The sequence below is a fragment of the Terrapene carolina genome, unplaced genomic scaffold, assembly GCF_002925995.2.
Source record: "Terrapene carolina triunguis isolate 2854851 unplaced genomic scaffold, T_m_triunguis-2.0 Scaffold210, whole genome shotgun sequence".
NCBI lineage: Eukaryota > Metazoa > Chordata > Testudines > Emydidae > Terrapene > Terrapene triunguis.
Window position 1 is genome coordinate 44,820,565 of NW_020664561.1, and position 15,160 is coordinate 44,835,724.

Sequence of the window (15,160 nt, forward strand, 5' to 3'; positions counted from 1 at the left end):
AACAAGAAGCGGGCCACATTATCTCCTGCAAATTGTAACCAAACTTGTTTGTCTGAGCAATTGGCTGAAGTAGGACTGAATGGACTTGTAGGCTATAAAGTTTTACATTGTTTTATTTTTGAGTGCAGTTATTTTTTGTGCATAATTCTACATTTGTAAGTTCAACTTTCATGATAAAGAGATTGCACTATAGTACTTGTATTAGGTGAATTGAAAAATGCTATTTCTTCTGTTTTTTACATTGCAAATATTTTTAATGAAAAATAAATATAAAGTGAGCACTGTACACTTTGGCTTCTGTGTTGTAATTGAAATCAATATATTTGAAAATGTAGAAAACATCCAAAAATATTTAAATAAATGGTATTCTATTATTGTTTAACAGCGTTTAATCACGATTAATTTTTTTTTATCGCTTGACAGCCCTCTCCCCCCCCCCCACACACACTCTGAAATAAAGCCTATTGCATCTCTCTGTAAGGTTAATCTTGGGAACAAACATTCTGTGCTCTATCGGGCGTGTGATACAAACAGTGAGTCTGTAAATGGCGTCAGACTCCCGTAATGTAGTATCCCAGAGCCTTTTCGAGAGAAAGTAATGCATCAGTAAGTGAAATGTCTTAAGGACACTTCAGTGTTGGAAACTCTTGTGACTTTATTGAGAGTTTCATGATATGGGATGTTTTATTTAAAGTTCCAGCTCTTGGAGTCAAATGAGTGTGAGAATCTTGGCTTTCATCTATTTTCCTAGCCCTTCCATTGTGGAGAAAAGCTTGAAAATGTGACCTGAGTGTATCCTAAAGGCTCAGAAACCAGAATGCAAGTTAAAAAAAAGGTCTCCAAATGTTGTTAAATTCCAGAACTTTTAAGCCACTCCCTGAAATCCTGTGTTTTAAAGATCATCTTGGCTGAAAACAGAAAATAATCTTCATGTGCTTTCTGGAAAAGCTAAAGGGATATCCAGTGCTTAATGAGGATGATTGTAGGGGAGTAGTTCCCATGGAGTACTGCAGAAAGCAACAACCATCATCTTCTAGCTGTGGCACTTAGAATGGTTTTAGGTATGGCTACTTGGACAGAGTGCTTGCTGTAGCATCCTGGTCACTGAAGTTGCCACAGCACCAAGATGGCTATGGGCTGAATTGGAGCTAATCAATCTGTTGGTAGTGGAGATTACTGACAGTTGGTCATAACTGCTGGGCTAATGAGACTCAGTAACTGGGAGGACACCTCATTGGGAGGAACATGAAGTAGAGGGAAAGCGCTGAAGGTAAGCTGGGTTGAGGAGAGTAGATGTATGACAGGCTCCTCCTGTGGTACACCTGTGCTATGTTCTGCTCTGTTTGGACACAGCGGATTAAAGGTACATGTAGTGGAAAAAAGTGTGTGTGAGTGTGAGTGAGTGAGAAAGAGAGACACCATGAAAACAGGTAGCTGAAGAAACACCCTGTGAGGACTACTTAGCTCTGTTGAGCAGATCTGTCAGAAACTGAGGAATTAAAATCCTGAAATATCTGGTATGAATAAAACCTTGCTATTTAGCATTTTAAACACTTTACCATATTATTTTTCTTTGGTAAATGTTGCCAGTACAGCCAAGACCAATGGGTGCAGCTGAACCATGCTAACAATGCCTTAAGTGTAAGTGGGACCAACTATTTCCAGTACCAATCAGAAAGCTTCTTGAGCCACTTCTGAAAACAATCTGGTTCTGTTTATGCTTGTAAGCTATAGTCAATTTGAGTCATTGGCAATAATTACAAAAATGTAAAATACGAGCATCCAAAAAAATCTCATGTTTTGCTAATTTATTTGGTTATATCTAATTTCACGATTGTCTCTTCAGCTTGTATTTCTAAATTCAATAAATTAATCTTGTCGTAGTCTATTACCCTGCTGTTATGTCTCTCATTTTTTCCTTTCTGATTCTACATCTTTGCTTTGGTTGTCTGGATAAAACATTGATGTCGTTGTCTAATTAATTTGACTTGACTGCATTTTCAATTAATTCCTACTCTAACCCTCATGTAAATCTTTGCTAATCAGTCCATGTTTTCGTTCCCTTACTAGAGACGTTTGAGAGAAATTAGATTTTAGCGATTTTTTTTTATCTCATAAACAGTGTCTCAACTTATCAGCTACAGCAGATGTGCATATTTATTTCAATTATTATGTAAACAATTAAAACGCTAATTTTTTTTAAAGTCCTTCTTACAAGTGGCTTGGTTTCCTGTCTCTCGAGACAGGAATACAGTAGCATGGAAAGTCCAGATTTCTTCACTGAAGGCAATTGGGGTAGCAGGAGTCCTTCTGTCCTTCTCACTGGGAAGAGCAGAATTTTTGCATATGCTGTTACAGCTAGTTCCTTTACAATACTTTTAAGGGCTCAGTTGAACTCCCTGTGAAGTCATTCTACAGACTCCCATTGTCTTCAGCAGGGATTGGACTGGGCTGCTAGGCTGTGATCCTGCAAACACTCACACAGTGACTCTTCCCTGTGTAAGAAGTGATATTGACCACAGCTGCACTACTCTTGTGAATGTTTGTAGAACTGAGCCTTCTGTGCATTACTCCAAGGAAATAAATAACAGCAGCCAGAGCTTCTTTGTCTGCAGAGACCAGATATTGTCTTTGAGAAACATCCATTGTGCCCATGAAAAAAGTACTCCTACAGGCAGCCAAGGCAGTTTAAATATCAATACTCCGAGGAAGACAAATAGGACCTATATATTGGAATCTTCTTCTATGACAACATGGTGGCATCACAAGATCACTTACAAATCCCATAGAATAATGCTGTCAAGGCTACGCAGAACTCTTCACTTCTGTTACACTGGCACAAAGCAGCATAGGGTGCCAAATGTAAGAAATGAGGTGCATAATGGTGATTGCATGGGGAAACTTGAATGGTGCCTGCCTAGTCCTTGATTCTCTGAAAAGCAATTTACTGAAAAATATACTTTTAAAAAAAGAGGATCATTTGTTGTGATTTGGCCAACAGAATAGCAAAAAGTGGTAATATCCTTATGAAATCATGCTGGTGAGTGACTTTTTTTCAAATTAATGGGTTTTTCCCAGATGTGTTGCAATCCCTATTTTTAGTCTCTAGGATCTGTGATAAACTATATTTACTGATCTGTACTTTTCTGTCAGTTATGCTTCTCTTTTTCAGCCTGTCTCTCTAGATACTTAACCTCATCACGTTAGAATCTGGTACCTTTCTTAAACATTATGCTTACCTGTGTTTTCCTCTAATTTTTGAGCTTCATGGAAAGGAAATGTTGAATTCATTTAGCCAAGTACAATACCTGATTCTAAGAGCTAGGCTGATGCAATAAGGCAAAAGAAACATACCATATGCCTGTGTTTGTCTCCTGGAAAAACAGCTATAATTTCAGATGTTGAATATTTTAAATAAACTACTTGCAAATGAGAGAGAGGTCAAGAATTATTCATAAAACAACCAACTAAAGAATAAATGTGAGAAAAACATTCTCTGAGTGTGGACAGCTCACAAACATAAAATGTCTTAAATTTGTTACAGAACACTTCACAGTTCCTTGTTTTATACAAACCCACATATGAGTTCTCAATGAAATGAGACAGAGAGAGAAAAAGTGTTGCTGTAACTGTATAACATAGGATTGCAGTTTTTCAAAAAGTATGAAGCAAAACATTGTGCATTTTCCCTTTATGAAAGTTCTGGATTACCATAGCAACGGTGCAACAGTCCAACCTCACTTTTTATATACATACAGGTTAGTAATGAGCTGGGTCTATTCATATTTAGTACAAAAATGGAGCTTAAAAAACCTGTAGTACAGAAATGTGGTCTTCTGATCTTTGCAAAACCTTAATTTGCATGGCTTTATTTCAAATTTAATGGTTTTAATTTACAAGAATTAATATGCAAATGGAGAGGTTACTTACCTGTGCATTAAGAACCAGGTTAAGGTCTCAAGGAGGAGTGAGTAGGCTCTTTGATTTATGGAAACAAATTAGACAACCCTTTGAGGTAACCTGACTGGTACAGTGTACAAAAACAATCTGTGGACAGAGAGTGAAATCCCATAATGATCACTAGATGTACTTTAACAGAGCTACACAACAAACTTCGTGATTTCAAGTCCAGCAGGTAGTAAACAATGCCTGAGTGGACATTCCATAGGAGTTACTGATCGATGAGCATGCCTGACCTGGAAATGCTTCCATTTCTGCAGGTAGGTTTTCTTCATGGCAGGTTTCCTACTGCCCAGAAGTACTCTCTTAACCTTGGAGGAACAGTCCAATTCTATGCCCAAGAACCATTGAAGATCCAGGCTCTGAGATACAGAAATGTTGGGCTGTGGTGCCCAAGTTTTGGGTCAGGAGATCCATTATCAGAGTGGCATTCACAGGGAAGAGCAAAGCAGGTTTGAGAGCCAGATTTGTCATGGCCAACATGGAGCTATGAACATTTCGACCACTTGTTCCTGTTTAGAACCCGGAGGATCATGTGTCGGAGGGTAAGCACAGAGGAGGTGTAATGTCAGGTGACTAAGAGGGTATCCCCATTGAGTTGTGACTCTACCATAAGCAGAAGTGTCTGCAGTTTCCATTGGATTTCCAAAGAGATGTGCCTTTGGGAGGCTGAGCTATGTGCTAAAGCTCCAGTGCTGACAGGTGGGATGGTACCAGGGAGGGATCCCTCTCAGTGTCCCTGAGGAGGAAGAGTCTGGTTCCTCTGTGATCAAGAGGTCCTCATGAGAAAGGAACCTAATCGGTACCATGGAGCCTGGGCAGTGTTCCACCATAACTGGGGATGGTATGGAGGTGCAGTCCTTGTGCCCTGTAGGTATGTGAGCTGAGGACTGGGGACTGCTGAGGTACAGTCATTATGGCTGCAACCTGAAGAGAAGGATACTGAGGTCAATATAGGGTTCTTAGAGGAGTCCCTTAGAGTTCTTTTTGTGTCTGGAGGGCTCATCTTCCAGTACCAACTTCAGTGCTAACAGCTGTGATTTTCTAAGAGATCCCTTGGTATGGGATGAAATGGGCTTCATCTTGATGGGTACTGGGGCTCGCACAAGCCTCAACAGTACCCATACTGGGATGCAAGGTCTCCCTAAATTCTGGCCATGGAGATGACTTTCCTTCTTATAGGAGTCCCTCTAGGTCATGTGGACTCTTTCTTGGAATATTTGATTCGGGAGCTGCCCCACAATCTTTAATTGAGGCTGAAGGCATTGGAATGACCTGAGTGGCTGAGGCTGACGTACAGGGTGGGATCGAACCTCAGTGAGCGCTGCATGAGAAGGCGCTTCTGTCTACCTGAGGTGCAAGGGTCTGGACAGATCTGCTTTTTAAAGCTGGTTCAGACCTTGCATTTGGATCGTATGTGGGACTGTGAGGCAGTTGGAATGTCTGTTGCTGAGGGAGAAAGACCTGTGGCACATCTGACAAGGCTTGAAGCCTGGAATGCTTGGCATAACCTGTTCCATCGAGGGAACAGCCGAAGGCAGAAGGCCCTGACTGCAGAAAGAAGAGTTCAAGGGAGGGGGACCCCTATGAAAGCACAAAGTGTGCTAATGAAAAGTAACATAAAGAACACAAAGAAGGAACTGCAAAGCTAGCAGCAGACACTGTTATGATCTGTCCTGAGCCAAGGGCGGCTGAGCAGGAACTGGAGTGAAAGCAGGTTTACATCTCCCTATATAACCTTGCACCAGAGCACAAGGGTGTATGGTGCACAGGTCTGGACCTTCAGACACTGCTAGCTAAAATTTCCAATCACAAGTGTGCAGGTGCATGCACATCCTATGGTGGAGCAACCAGAGGGACTAACAATCATCTGCGTACCAGAGTTTGGTTATTGTTGCCGATACTACTTTAGTTCTGGCACAGAGATGAGAAAGGTTGAAGAGGTTGCCGTCAATCCGATATTGGATGCCAACGCCCGGTGGTAGATGGTCTTGGGTTAATGTTTTCATAGCTGCTAAGAAAATGGAGAAAAGGGTGGTTGCCAGTACACAGCTTTGTTTTACACCAGTTCGGATGACAAAGGACCCACAGGTAGAACCACTGCTCAGGATGGAGGCAGTCAGGGCCGGCTCCAGGCACCAGCGCAGGAAGCAGGTGCTTGGGGCAGCCAATGGAAAGGGGCGGGACGTCCGGGTTTTTGGCGGCAATTTGGCGGCGGGTCCCTCTTTCCCTCTCGGAGGGAAGGACCGGCCGCCGAATTGCCGCCGAAGAATGAAGTGGCGCAGTAGAGCTGCCACCGAAGTGCCGCCAATCACGGCCTTTTTTTTTTTTTTCTCTTCGCCGCTTGGGGCGGCAAAAAAGCTGGAGCCGGCCCTCGAGGCAGTCATCTGGTCATGGAGGAGTCTTACAATGGTGATAAATTCACTTGCGCAGCCAAACTTTGACATGATTTTCCACAGAGCCTCACGGTTGACAGAGTCGAAGGCTTTGGTCAGATTGATAAAGGCCATATTCAGCTCCTGGTGGTGTTCTTGACATTTTCCCTGGATCTGCCTGGCTGCGAAAATCATGTCCGTGGTGCCTTGTGTTGGTCTGAAGCCACACTGGGACTCTGGAAGTACTTCCTCTGCAAGTGGGAGCAGGTGATTCAGTAAGATTCTGGCAAGGATTTTCCCAGGAATGGAGAGGAGGGCAATGCCTCAATAGTTGACACAGTCGGCCCTGTCTCCCTTTTTGAAAATGGTGATGATGTCAGCATTACGTAAGTCAGTGGGGATTCCTTCGGTGTGTCAGATTTTGAGGAGCAGCAAGTGAAGCTTGTCAGTCAGTGTTTCTCCCCCCACTTTCAGTCTTTCATCTACATACATTAACAATCAAAACTGTATGACCCATTGTTAACAGCTGCAAATGGAATAGTTATATTAAGGCTCTTACTTACCAACTACAAAAATGATGTTAGATTTCCTTAAATCTTCTGTAAAATCTAAATAAAAATAAAATCTTTGTTTTATTGTCAGCAACTACTGACTTCAATCTTCTGTTCTTTCTATACACGGTTATATAACACATAGCAAGGTTTTCAAGGTAACTTTTTGATTTAAAGTAGCTTTTGGTTTCTACCAGAATGTTCTTTATTCTGAAATGAACTGTTATTCACAAGCTCACTTATGTCCCAGTTTTGTAGCTGTCACTGCAGAAGTGATAAAAATATATCTTACATGGAAACAATGACAGCCCTTTCATATGCACACCCTAGCAAAAAAAGCGAAATCATAATAATTAAAAAGAATCAAACTGCTCTTGAGATCAGAATAATATGCATCATGAGCCACCATGTTTCTTTTCTTTTTTTTTGCTTTTATTCTAAAAGTATAATTTGATTAAAGTTCATATATAACAATTTCCATATCCTTTTAGATTTTTGCATTCCGTGCTCCACATTAAAGGAAATTTAATCTTAAATTCAGCCAGACTAGAAGCAACTCACCTCTGACTTGCACATTTCTAATTACGGGATATCACTAGCTGAAGGTGTTCATTAACCCTCAGGCTGCTCTTAGAATCCTGCCAAGTCACACCTTACATCAGCCCTTAATAACTGTTTGCCAAATTCGGAAAGCTGTTTTTGGCTTAATAGTAAGACTTCTGAATAAGTCTGGGTCCAATGGCTTGAATGGGAATTGAAGTAACTCTCTGACATACTTTCACACAATCAAATGTGCTTTCCATCAGTATCTGAAATGCATACCTCTTTCATTTAAAAAAAAAAAAAAGAATCTGGATGCAATATACTATACTTATGTACTTGATTATATTAAAGGGGGAACTAAAAGTATCATAATGAATACATTAGTCTATACTTAAGAAGAAACTCACCGCCTGTGTTCTCATATCCAGAGAAATTTGATTGGTCATCTGCCTGTTAATTAAGGAATTGACATTTTAAAAATTGTTATTGCATAATTTGTGTGTTCTTCATGTACCTGTGGATATTAAAACTAACCATGTGAAAAATGATTTTGCGATTTTTGTGCCTATTCAAATATACAGTAACAATGGCTACATAGGGAACTCTATTCATGTAGCTTTATTTCTCCCTGCAGAGCATGCATACAGGAAACCCAAGGTAGCTCACGTTGATTGATATTGGCCCATGCTGTAATTGCTGCAATGACTGGCCTATTATAGTGTTAAGTCACATAGTGGCTAAGTATTTCAGAGGCTGCTAGTATGCATACTAAATAGCTTCCCACAGTAAATGGTGGACGTGTTTCCAGGTCAACCATGGGCTAAGTAACAATAGAGTGAGTTGTAGTGTGTGAAGTATGTGTTATAAAGATGAAATTAACGTATTATATATATATATTGCACTAACTCTCAGGAAACTGGAGTTCAGGTCTTGAACTATGACCCTCTCTCCTGAGATAGTAGGAACTGAGCATGCTTTGATGGCACCATGAGGGAGAAGAAAGCTACCTTGCATTACTCTGCAGCGACCTCTCTTGCCCATTTGGGAGTTGTTTTGTTCTCAGGAGAAGTCTCCTCTGCCAAAATGGTCAGATGAACATGAAGTTTGGCAAGTGTGTGTGTTTTTTAAAAAATATGTGGTTTGTGTATGTAGCGGAAACAATGAGTTCTGAGGTTCTTTGGCAGACTCACTAGACCCATCCAGGTAAAAAGTTTGTCCTTAGCTATAGTCCTCAGTTCTGGAGCATGTTACATCCATTTTAGGCCAACTTGTAGTAAACCCTCTGGCTGCATGTTCTCACCTCTTGACTAGAGCTGGTCAGGAAACTATTTTTCCAACAAACCATGGGCAATAATAGGAGAGCACTTCCTGTAACCCAGGAGAGTGAAGTGACTGTGACTGACCCCTGTAGGGAGGGGCATGGAGCAACAAGGAAGGACAGCTTTGTGCTTTCTCTTCCACAGCCCGCTCATGTCAGTCACAACTTCTTCCATAGAACGCAGGGTCAGAAAAGATGATGCATATCCTGAACCCAACAAAGATAAGGATGTGAGTGGTAAAGAAATGCCTGGGGGAAAAGGACAGCTAGGGGAGCTCCTGCAAGGATGGTTATGCAAACTGCCTCTGAATCTTGCTGGCCACAATAAAGGCTCTTATGTTCAAAAATATAATATGGATTTGGAGTGGTTTTGTCTTTGGTCTGAATCTGTTGACCTTCAGGACAAACTGCAAGTGCTGCTGAAGCAGCAAATGTTGTTAGAGGAGAACGTATGGGGGAAGTGAGGAGTGTGGTTAACTACTTATTTTGTGCTGCCTGGTTATTTAATATTAGTCTGTGTCATGGGGCTACTGTTTCTTATTTGATTTATAGTATTTTTAAGTGTTCGACATAGGCATCGTACAATCAGGAAAGATTTGGACAAATTGGACAAAGTCCAGAGAAGAGCAACAAAACTGATTAAAGGTCTAGAAAACATGACCTATGAGGGAAGGTTGGAAAAAAATTGGGTTTGTTTAGTCTGGAGAAGAGGGGGGACATAACAGTTTTCAAGTACATAAAAGGTTGTTACAAGGAGGAGGGAGAAGAATTGTTCTTCTTAACCTCTGAGGATAGGACAAGTAGCAATGGGCTTAAATTGCAGCAAGGGCGGGTTAGGTTGGATATTAGGAAAAACTTCCCAACTGTCAGGGTGGTTAAGCACTGGAATAACTTGCCTAGGGAGGTTGTGGAATCTCCATCACTGGAGATTTTTAAAAGCAGGTTAGACAAACACCTGTCAGGGACAGTCTAGATCAGTGGTCTCCAAACTTTTTTGATTGTGCACCCCTATCAGTAAAAAATTTTTTGAGCACGCACCCCCGCCGTGCATGCACCCCCAAGGATCCTCTTGCGCACCCCACTTTGGAGACCACTGGTCTAGATAATAGTCCTGCCATGAGTGCAGGCGACTGGACTTGATGACCTCTTGAGGTCCATTCCAGACCTATGACTCTGAGTCCATGTTCAGATAGGCACCCCTATGTTCTATACATCTAAATAAATAAAATAAAAGATGTGCATGAGCTACTAATGCATTTAGATCAGGAGTATTTTAATGTATTCTGTAAAATACCTCAATTGGTTTTAAAACTACTCAATGCACATGTGGTATCAGCATATTTTATATTCTAGGAAAGACAGTATGCAATTATAGTTCATGATGGTCTGTACAGTACCAGTCTGTGAGTATAAAACTTTACTTTTGACTTTTATTTTAGTACTTTAAAATAAATAGCATTGCTACAGTAGTATGGCTAATTGAATAGAATGAGTGAAGTGAACAGCAGTGGGAGAATATATTGTGTAAACTGTTGGCTGTTCAAACTGGCAAGTGTCCTACATACATGGACAGGTTTCTGATTGTGTTTCAGGAGTCATCACTGAAATACAAGTATTCTTGATTAGACTGAAGTACCAAAAAATTGATTATAGTTCCTTTTCATTTCTTGATTTATAGTAATGACCATGCTAGTATTCTGCAGCAGTGGGGTTGGCATTTTTAAAAAAAATGTCAATAGTGGCCGCAATCATGTTATGATGATACCAAAATTTTAGGATAAAGAGAGGATCAGAACAGCAAGTGTTTGAAGAATAACTGGGTTGAATCTGCCCTTGCTCCACACTGATATCATCATCTAGTATGACTTTTTTTGAGGGAATAACATAATCAACCTGAAGAAGATATGCATAAAATATTAAGGGCCCGGTTTTTAGAAATAGCCTCTCATTTTGCACTGGTAGGTTTGAATGCAAATAATTGCAGGAAAAATTATGTGTAGCTGAAAAATTGTGGGTGCAAAATGGAAGGCTAAGTTGAGGTTTTTTTTGTTTTGTTTTGTTTTTGTTTTTTTGTTTTTTTTTTAAATCAAACTCTTAGGGAATGTCTGCACTGCCAAAAAAAAAAAAAAAAGATTTTCTTTAGCTCGTTCCAAAAAACCAGTAAGTACATGGTCAACTTGGCTTTTTTAATTCAGTTTGGCAGCTCGCGTTCAACCACAGACTCTCCTATCGGCTCTAACTCAAGCTGCTACCATGAGTTAAAAGCTGAGTTGCCAGTGTCCTTGCTGCTATTTTAACCAGAGTTAGCTGATGTAGATTAGCTAACCAAAATTAAGAACAGTCCCCCATTCCACCTCCCTTTGTTTTTTTTTTGCGTACCTTTAGTCACAAGTTTACCATTCGAATGAAAAAGAAGTTACTGCCATCCTTTCACATAATCAGCTCTTTTTGCTCTCCCCCAACTCCTCAAATGAAATTACATTAAACAGACTGGAACCCTTGCAGGCTGGTGGGATCAGTTGTTGAGACGGTGAAGGAAAGTTTAAGTCAATTGGAGCTATAATTTTTTGCACTGGAAGTTCCTTATATTGTAAATACATCCCAGGAGGCAGCAGTGAAGCTAAATGAACTTCTCAGTTTCCTGTTTGGCAGGCAATATCTCTTTTAGGATTAGTTATATGCCAGAAAAGATCAATATTTGTGAGTCTTCAGTCCAGGTTCAGGAAAGGAATAAGTGGCATTTATATTCATTAAAATTCAAAAGTCGATAAATAACACAAACCAGGAATCATTGATCAAAAACCAATTCCTCAAAAATATTTACTTGTACTCTTATCTGCATATATGCTGATTTTCCCGTGTAGAATTATGCCCATTTTCACTAGACTTTCTTTTATTTTTAAATTTTATCCACAGGATTTCCCTAATGAGACAACATTAGGGATCGTGAGACTGCAATTTGGATTTACAGTCATCCTATGAAAATGTCTCTCATAGCATTAATTCATACTGATTTTGAAATGATGCACTTCTATTGTCCACAGAACAATACTGGACTACAGGGCAAAGAGGTACTATGAACTCTGAAAGGTAAGAATCCACACCGACTATGGTCTTCGGGGAGCCAAGAGAGAAAGTCAAGGAGGCTTAAAATAAATTAGAAAATAAGATGACTTTGGATTTGATTTTGGTGCCTTCGTTTTCTTAGGTGGTTTCCATTGTTCTAGGTATTAAACCCTACTCATAGATTGATTCTCCTTTGCCCTCTCCCCCCCACCCCCCACCCCCGCTCACCCCAAAAAGCACAGGAAGCTTGTGTTGATGTGGGTGGCGAGTTAGACTCTTGCTGTATGGAATTCAGTTACAGGATCTGCACACTCTTGAAGCGGTCATATGATGTGACCATGTCAGACAAGGAGCAGCTGGTGAGCAGATTTCTCTTGTACTGTCCTTTTGTATAGGGTAGGCAGGGGCTTATGTCAGTGATTAAGCTAGTCAACTAAGATTTTAATTTAAATAATACCTATTTGTATGTATTAATTTTTAGGAGATGGGTCTTTAAAGTGATTAAGATGTAAAGGATTTGTTGGCCTGCAGTGATGATGGTGGGCTCTGCCTGGATACCAGAGGGCTCTGGAGAAGAACTGAAAGACTTGGCTAATGATCACATAAGGAAAGGAATGAAGAGGCGGTGCCAGAAATACTATCAGGAATATAGTGATTCAGTAGTAGAACTGTCTTTATATTCTTGACCCAGCTGTTTCCATTTAGCTGAGGCTCATGTAACTCATACTGAGGTTAGGGGATATCTATCTTTAACAGAGATATTTGATGGGCAGTTTATAGTCCAGTGTTACTGGTGCAGGTAGGTCAAGGTAAGGTTGTCCATAAGTATAGTCTATCCTAACAGAGTTTTTAGGTTGGGCAATTGCACTTGAACCCAACTAACAGATGTAGTTGTACTGTCTGAAGGATCATCAGGCACAGAGGATCTAGCTGCCTATAACTGAACAAACAGAATACATATCCTACCTTTTCCAAATTGGGAAGACAGATTTTAGACTGAGATGATTATTAGATGTTGGAGGTATAATATCAGGAGTACAATAAGTTACCATGTATGTGATCTAATGATAATAGCAGAAATATTGATAAAACAATGTCCTGTTATATAGTTTGGGTTACAATAAGACCTTCTCTTGTCATTTAATTCATTAGAAGGTAGTTAATCTATATTGGATATTGTTATATGTTAACATGTTTAACTTTGAATGTATTGACTGGGACTTGAAATAACTATTATAATAAAATGGGTTGACAGTAAGTCACAGCATATTAGAGGGAATGTTATAGCACTACTCAGATCTTTGTAGGTGGTAATAATGGTCAATTGTGACTCCTAAATCACATCCATATAAAGAAACTGGAATGTGTATATAATGGATGGTGCTTTTAAAGTGTGTGTGAATGTGTTCTGAAAAAAAATAAGGACCAGCACAGGGGATATGAACAGATATGGAGAAAGCTGATGTGTCAGAGGAAAATCATGTTTTACTAGTCTATTATTTATTTCATTTATTATTTGAACATGTCAATGTAGTGGATAAAACAGAACTAGTTGCATAATTTAGACTTAAAAGGTCTTTGACATGGTCACCTACAAGACATTAAAGAAACTAAGTAGTCATGAAGGAAGTATTGTCATAGATCAGAAATTGGCTAGGAGAGAGAAAATAAATAAGATTAAATGGTCAATTTTTATCATCACAAAAAAGAATTCAAGAATATCCAGAGGTATAATTGTTATTGCTAACAAAAATTCTTGAAGGAATATTAAACGTCATGCTGTAGGGCTGTGATGGACTACACCCTTGTGTTCACACCCTCACACTATTTGTAATAATCTTTATACAAGGTATGCCTTGTGAGATCATTTGAAAGCTCACAACTTGCTAATCAGTAATATCATGGTAAAATGTGTATAGCAGCTTTATGCATAAAGTTAAATTTTTCCCTTATATGGTGATAAAAATACGTACTCACCTAGCACCAAATTAGTCAAACAGACCTGTCTTGAACAAAGGAGTGTATGCTTGTCTTAATTTGCATTTAAGCAGTAAACAGTCATCAATCAGAAAGGGGAAGGGAGAAAAACAGAGAGGTCATACAGGTGAAAAAGCCCAGCAGATTGCCTGTCACCTGGTTCTCAGCTGGAAATGATGGGGTGAAAAAAGGTGAACACCCCAAGACTCTCTCTCTTGCTCTCTCTTTGCCCATCTCATTATTCGCACCTGAGAAGAGAAAGGAAACAGCTGTCGGACTCTGGGGAAGGGATACTGACCTGAAGAGTTTGGTCACTAATTCTGCTGGAAGCATGTGGTAAGAAACTTTGCTTGAATTTAATATAGTTTGTTTGGCACTAGAAGGGGATTATCTTTATTTTTCTTGCATCCATTTCTGACTTTTATGCCTCATTACTTGTACTCTCTCAAAATCAATCTCTTTGTAGTTAATAAACTGTTTTATCTAATCCAGTGTGTTTAAGTTAGTGTCTGAGTAACTCTAGTTAAGATAACAAGCTACTGGATATTATTCCCTTAAAGGGAATATACTTAGTATATTTGGACTATCCAGGAGAGGGCTGGGCAGTACAGTAGAACCTCAAAGATACAAACAACAGAGTTACGGACTGACCAGTCAACCAGACACCATGTAAAATCAGAAGTAACCAATCAGGCAGCAGCAGAGACGGAGGGGAAAAAAAAGCAAATACTGTACTGTGCCTGTATTTCATCTTAAAATTGGGCACATCTGGGCTGCCTGTCCCCACCCCATCCCCTACTTGCCATGATGTGGGGCAGCCACTTACAGGTAGGAGGTAGTGAATGCTGTTTTCCCCTCTCCCTCCCACCCCCTCACCCCCGGCTGGGAGGGGGACAAGCTTGCAAGCTCAGAGCCCTGGGAAAGAAATTTTCCGAGCTGCTACTGAAACCTGGCCTGGAGCGTAAGCTGCCGGAGCCCGAGTTCCTGCCTGCATGCTGCACTCTGGAGGAGCAGCTCAGATTTAAAGGGCCACAGCCTGCACCGCATGCCCACTGACACTGCGGTGCCCCAGGTGCCTCACTCATAACCCTGGCAGCCAGGGGGCTAGAACCAGTTGCCTTTCCCCACCCCCACTTGCCAGGCAGCCACTGCAGAGCTGTGAGCCCCCACTCCAAGCAGTCCACCCTGAGGAGCATCCCATAACGTCTTGTTCAGAGTTATGAACATTTCAGAGTTACAACTTCTCTTCCCGAGGTGTTTGTAACTCTGAGGTTCTACTGTAGAAGACATACTTTTCTGGGCAAAATTCAAGACTGGGAGTGTGTTGGGGTGATCCTGCAGTGTAACGCAGGCTGGTGAGAGCCAGGGTG

The 15,160-nt window shown here is 40.5% G+C and overlaps 1 protein-coding gene across 1 annotated transcript in view; it reads right to left on the bottom strand.

Moving 5' to 3' along the window:
• The window catches only part of LOC113407233 (adenylate kinase isoenzyme 5-like), a 151,375-nt gene that overhangs the window by 38,560 nt on the left and 97,655 nt on the right, over nt 1–15,160 (bottom strand). Inside the window, exons 9-10 of the mRNA XM_026655478.2 lie at nt 7,837–7,879; nt 6,899–6,943 (exon numbers count right to left, since the gene is read on the bottom strand). Of these exons, the coding sequence (XP_026511263.1) occupies nt 6,899–6,943; nt 7,837–7,879 (88 nt within the window). The remainder of the gene's footprint in view (nt 1–6,898; nt 6,944–7,836; nt 7,880–15,160) is intronic.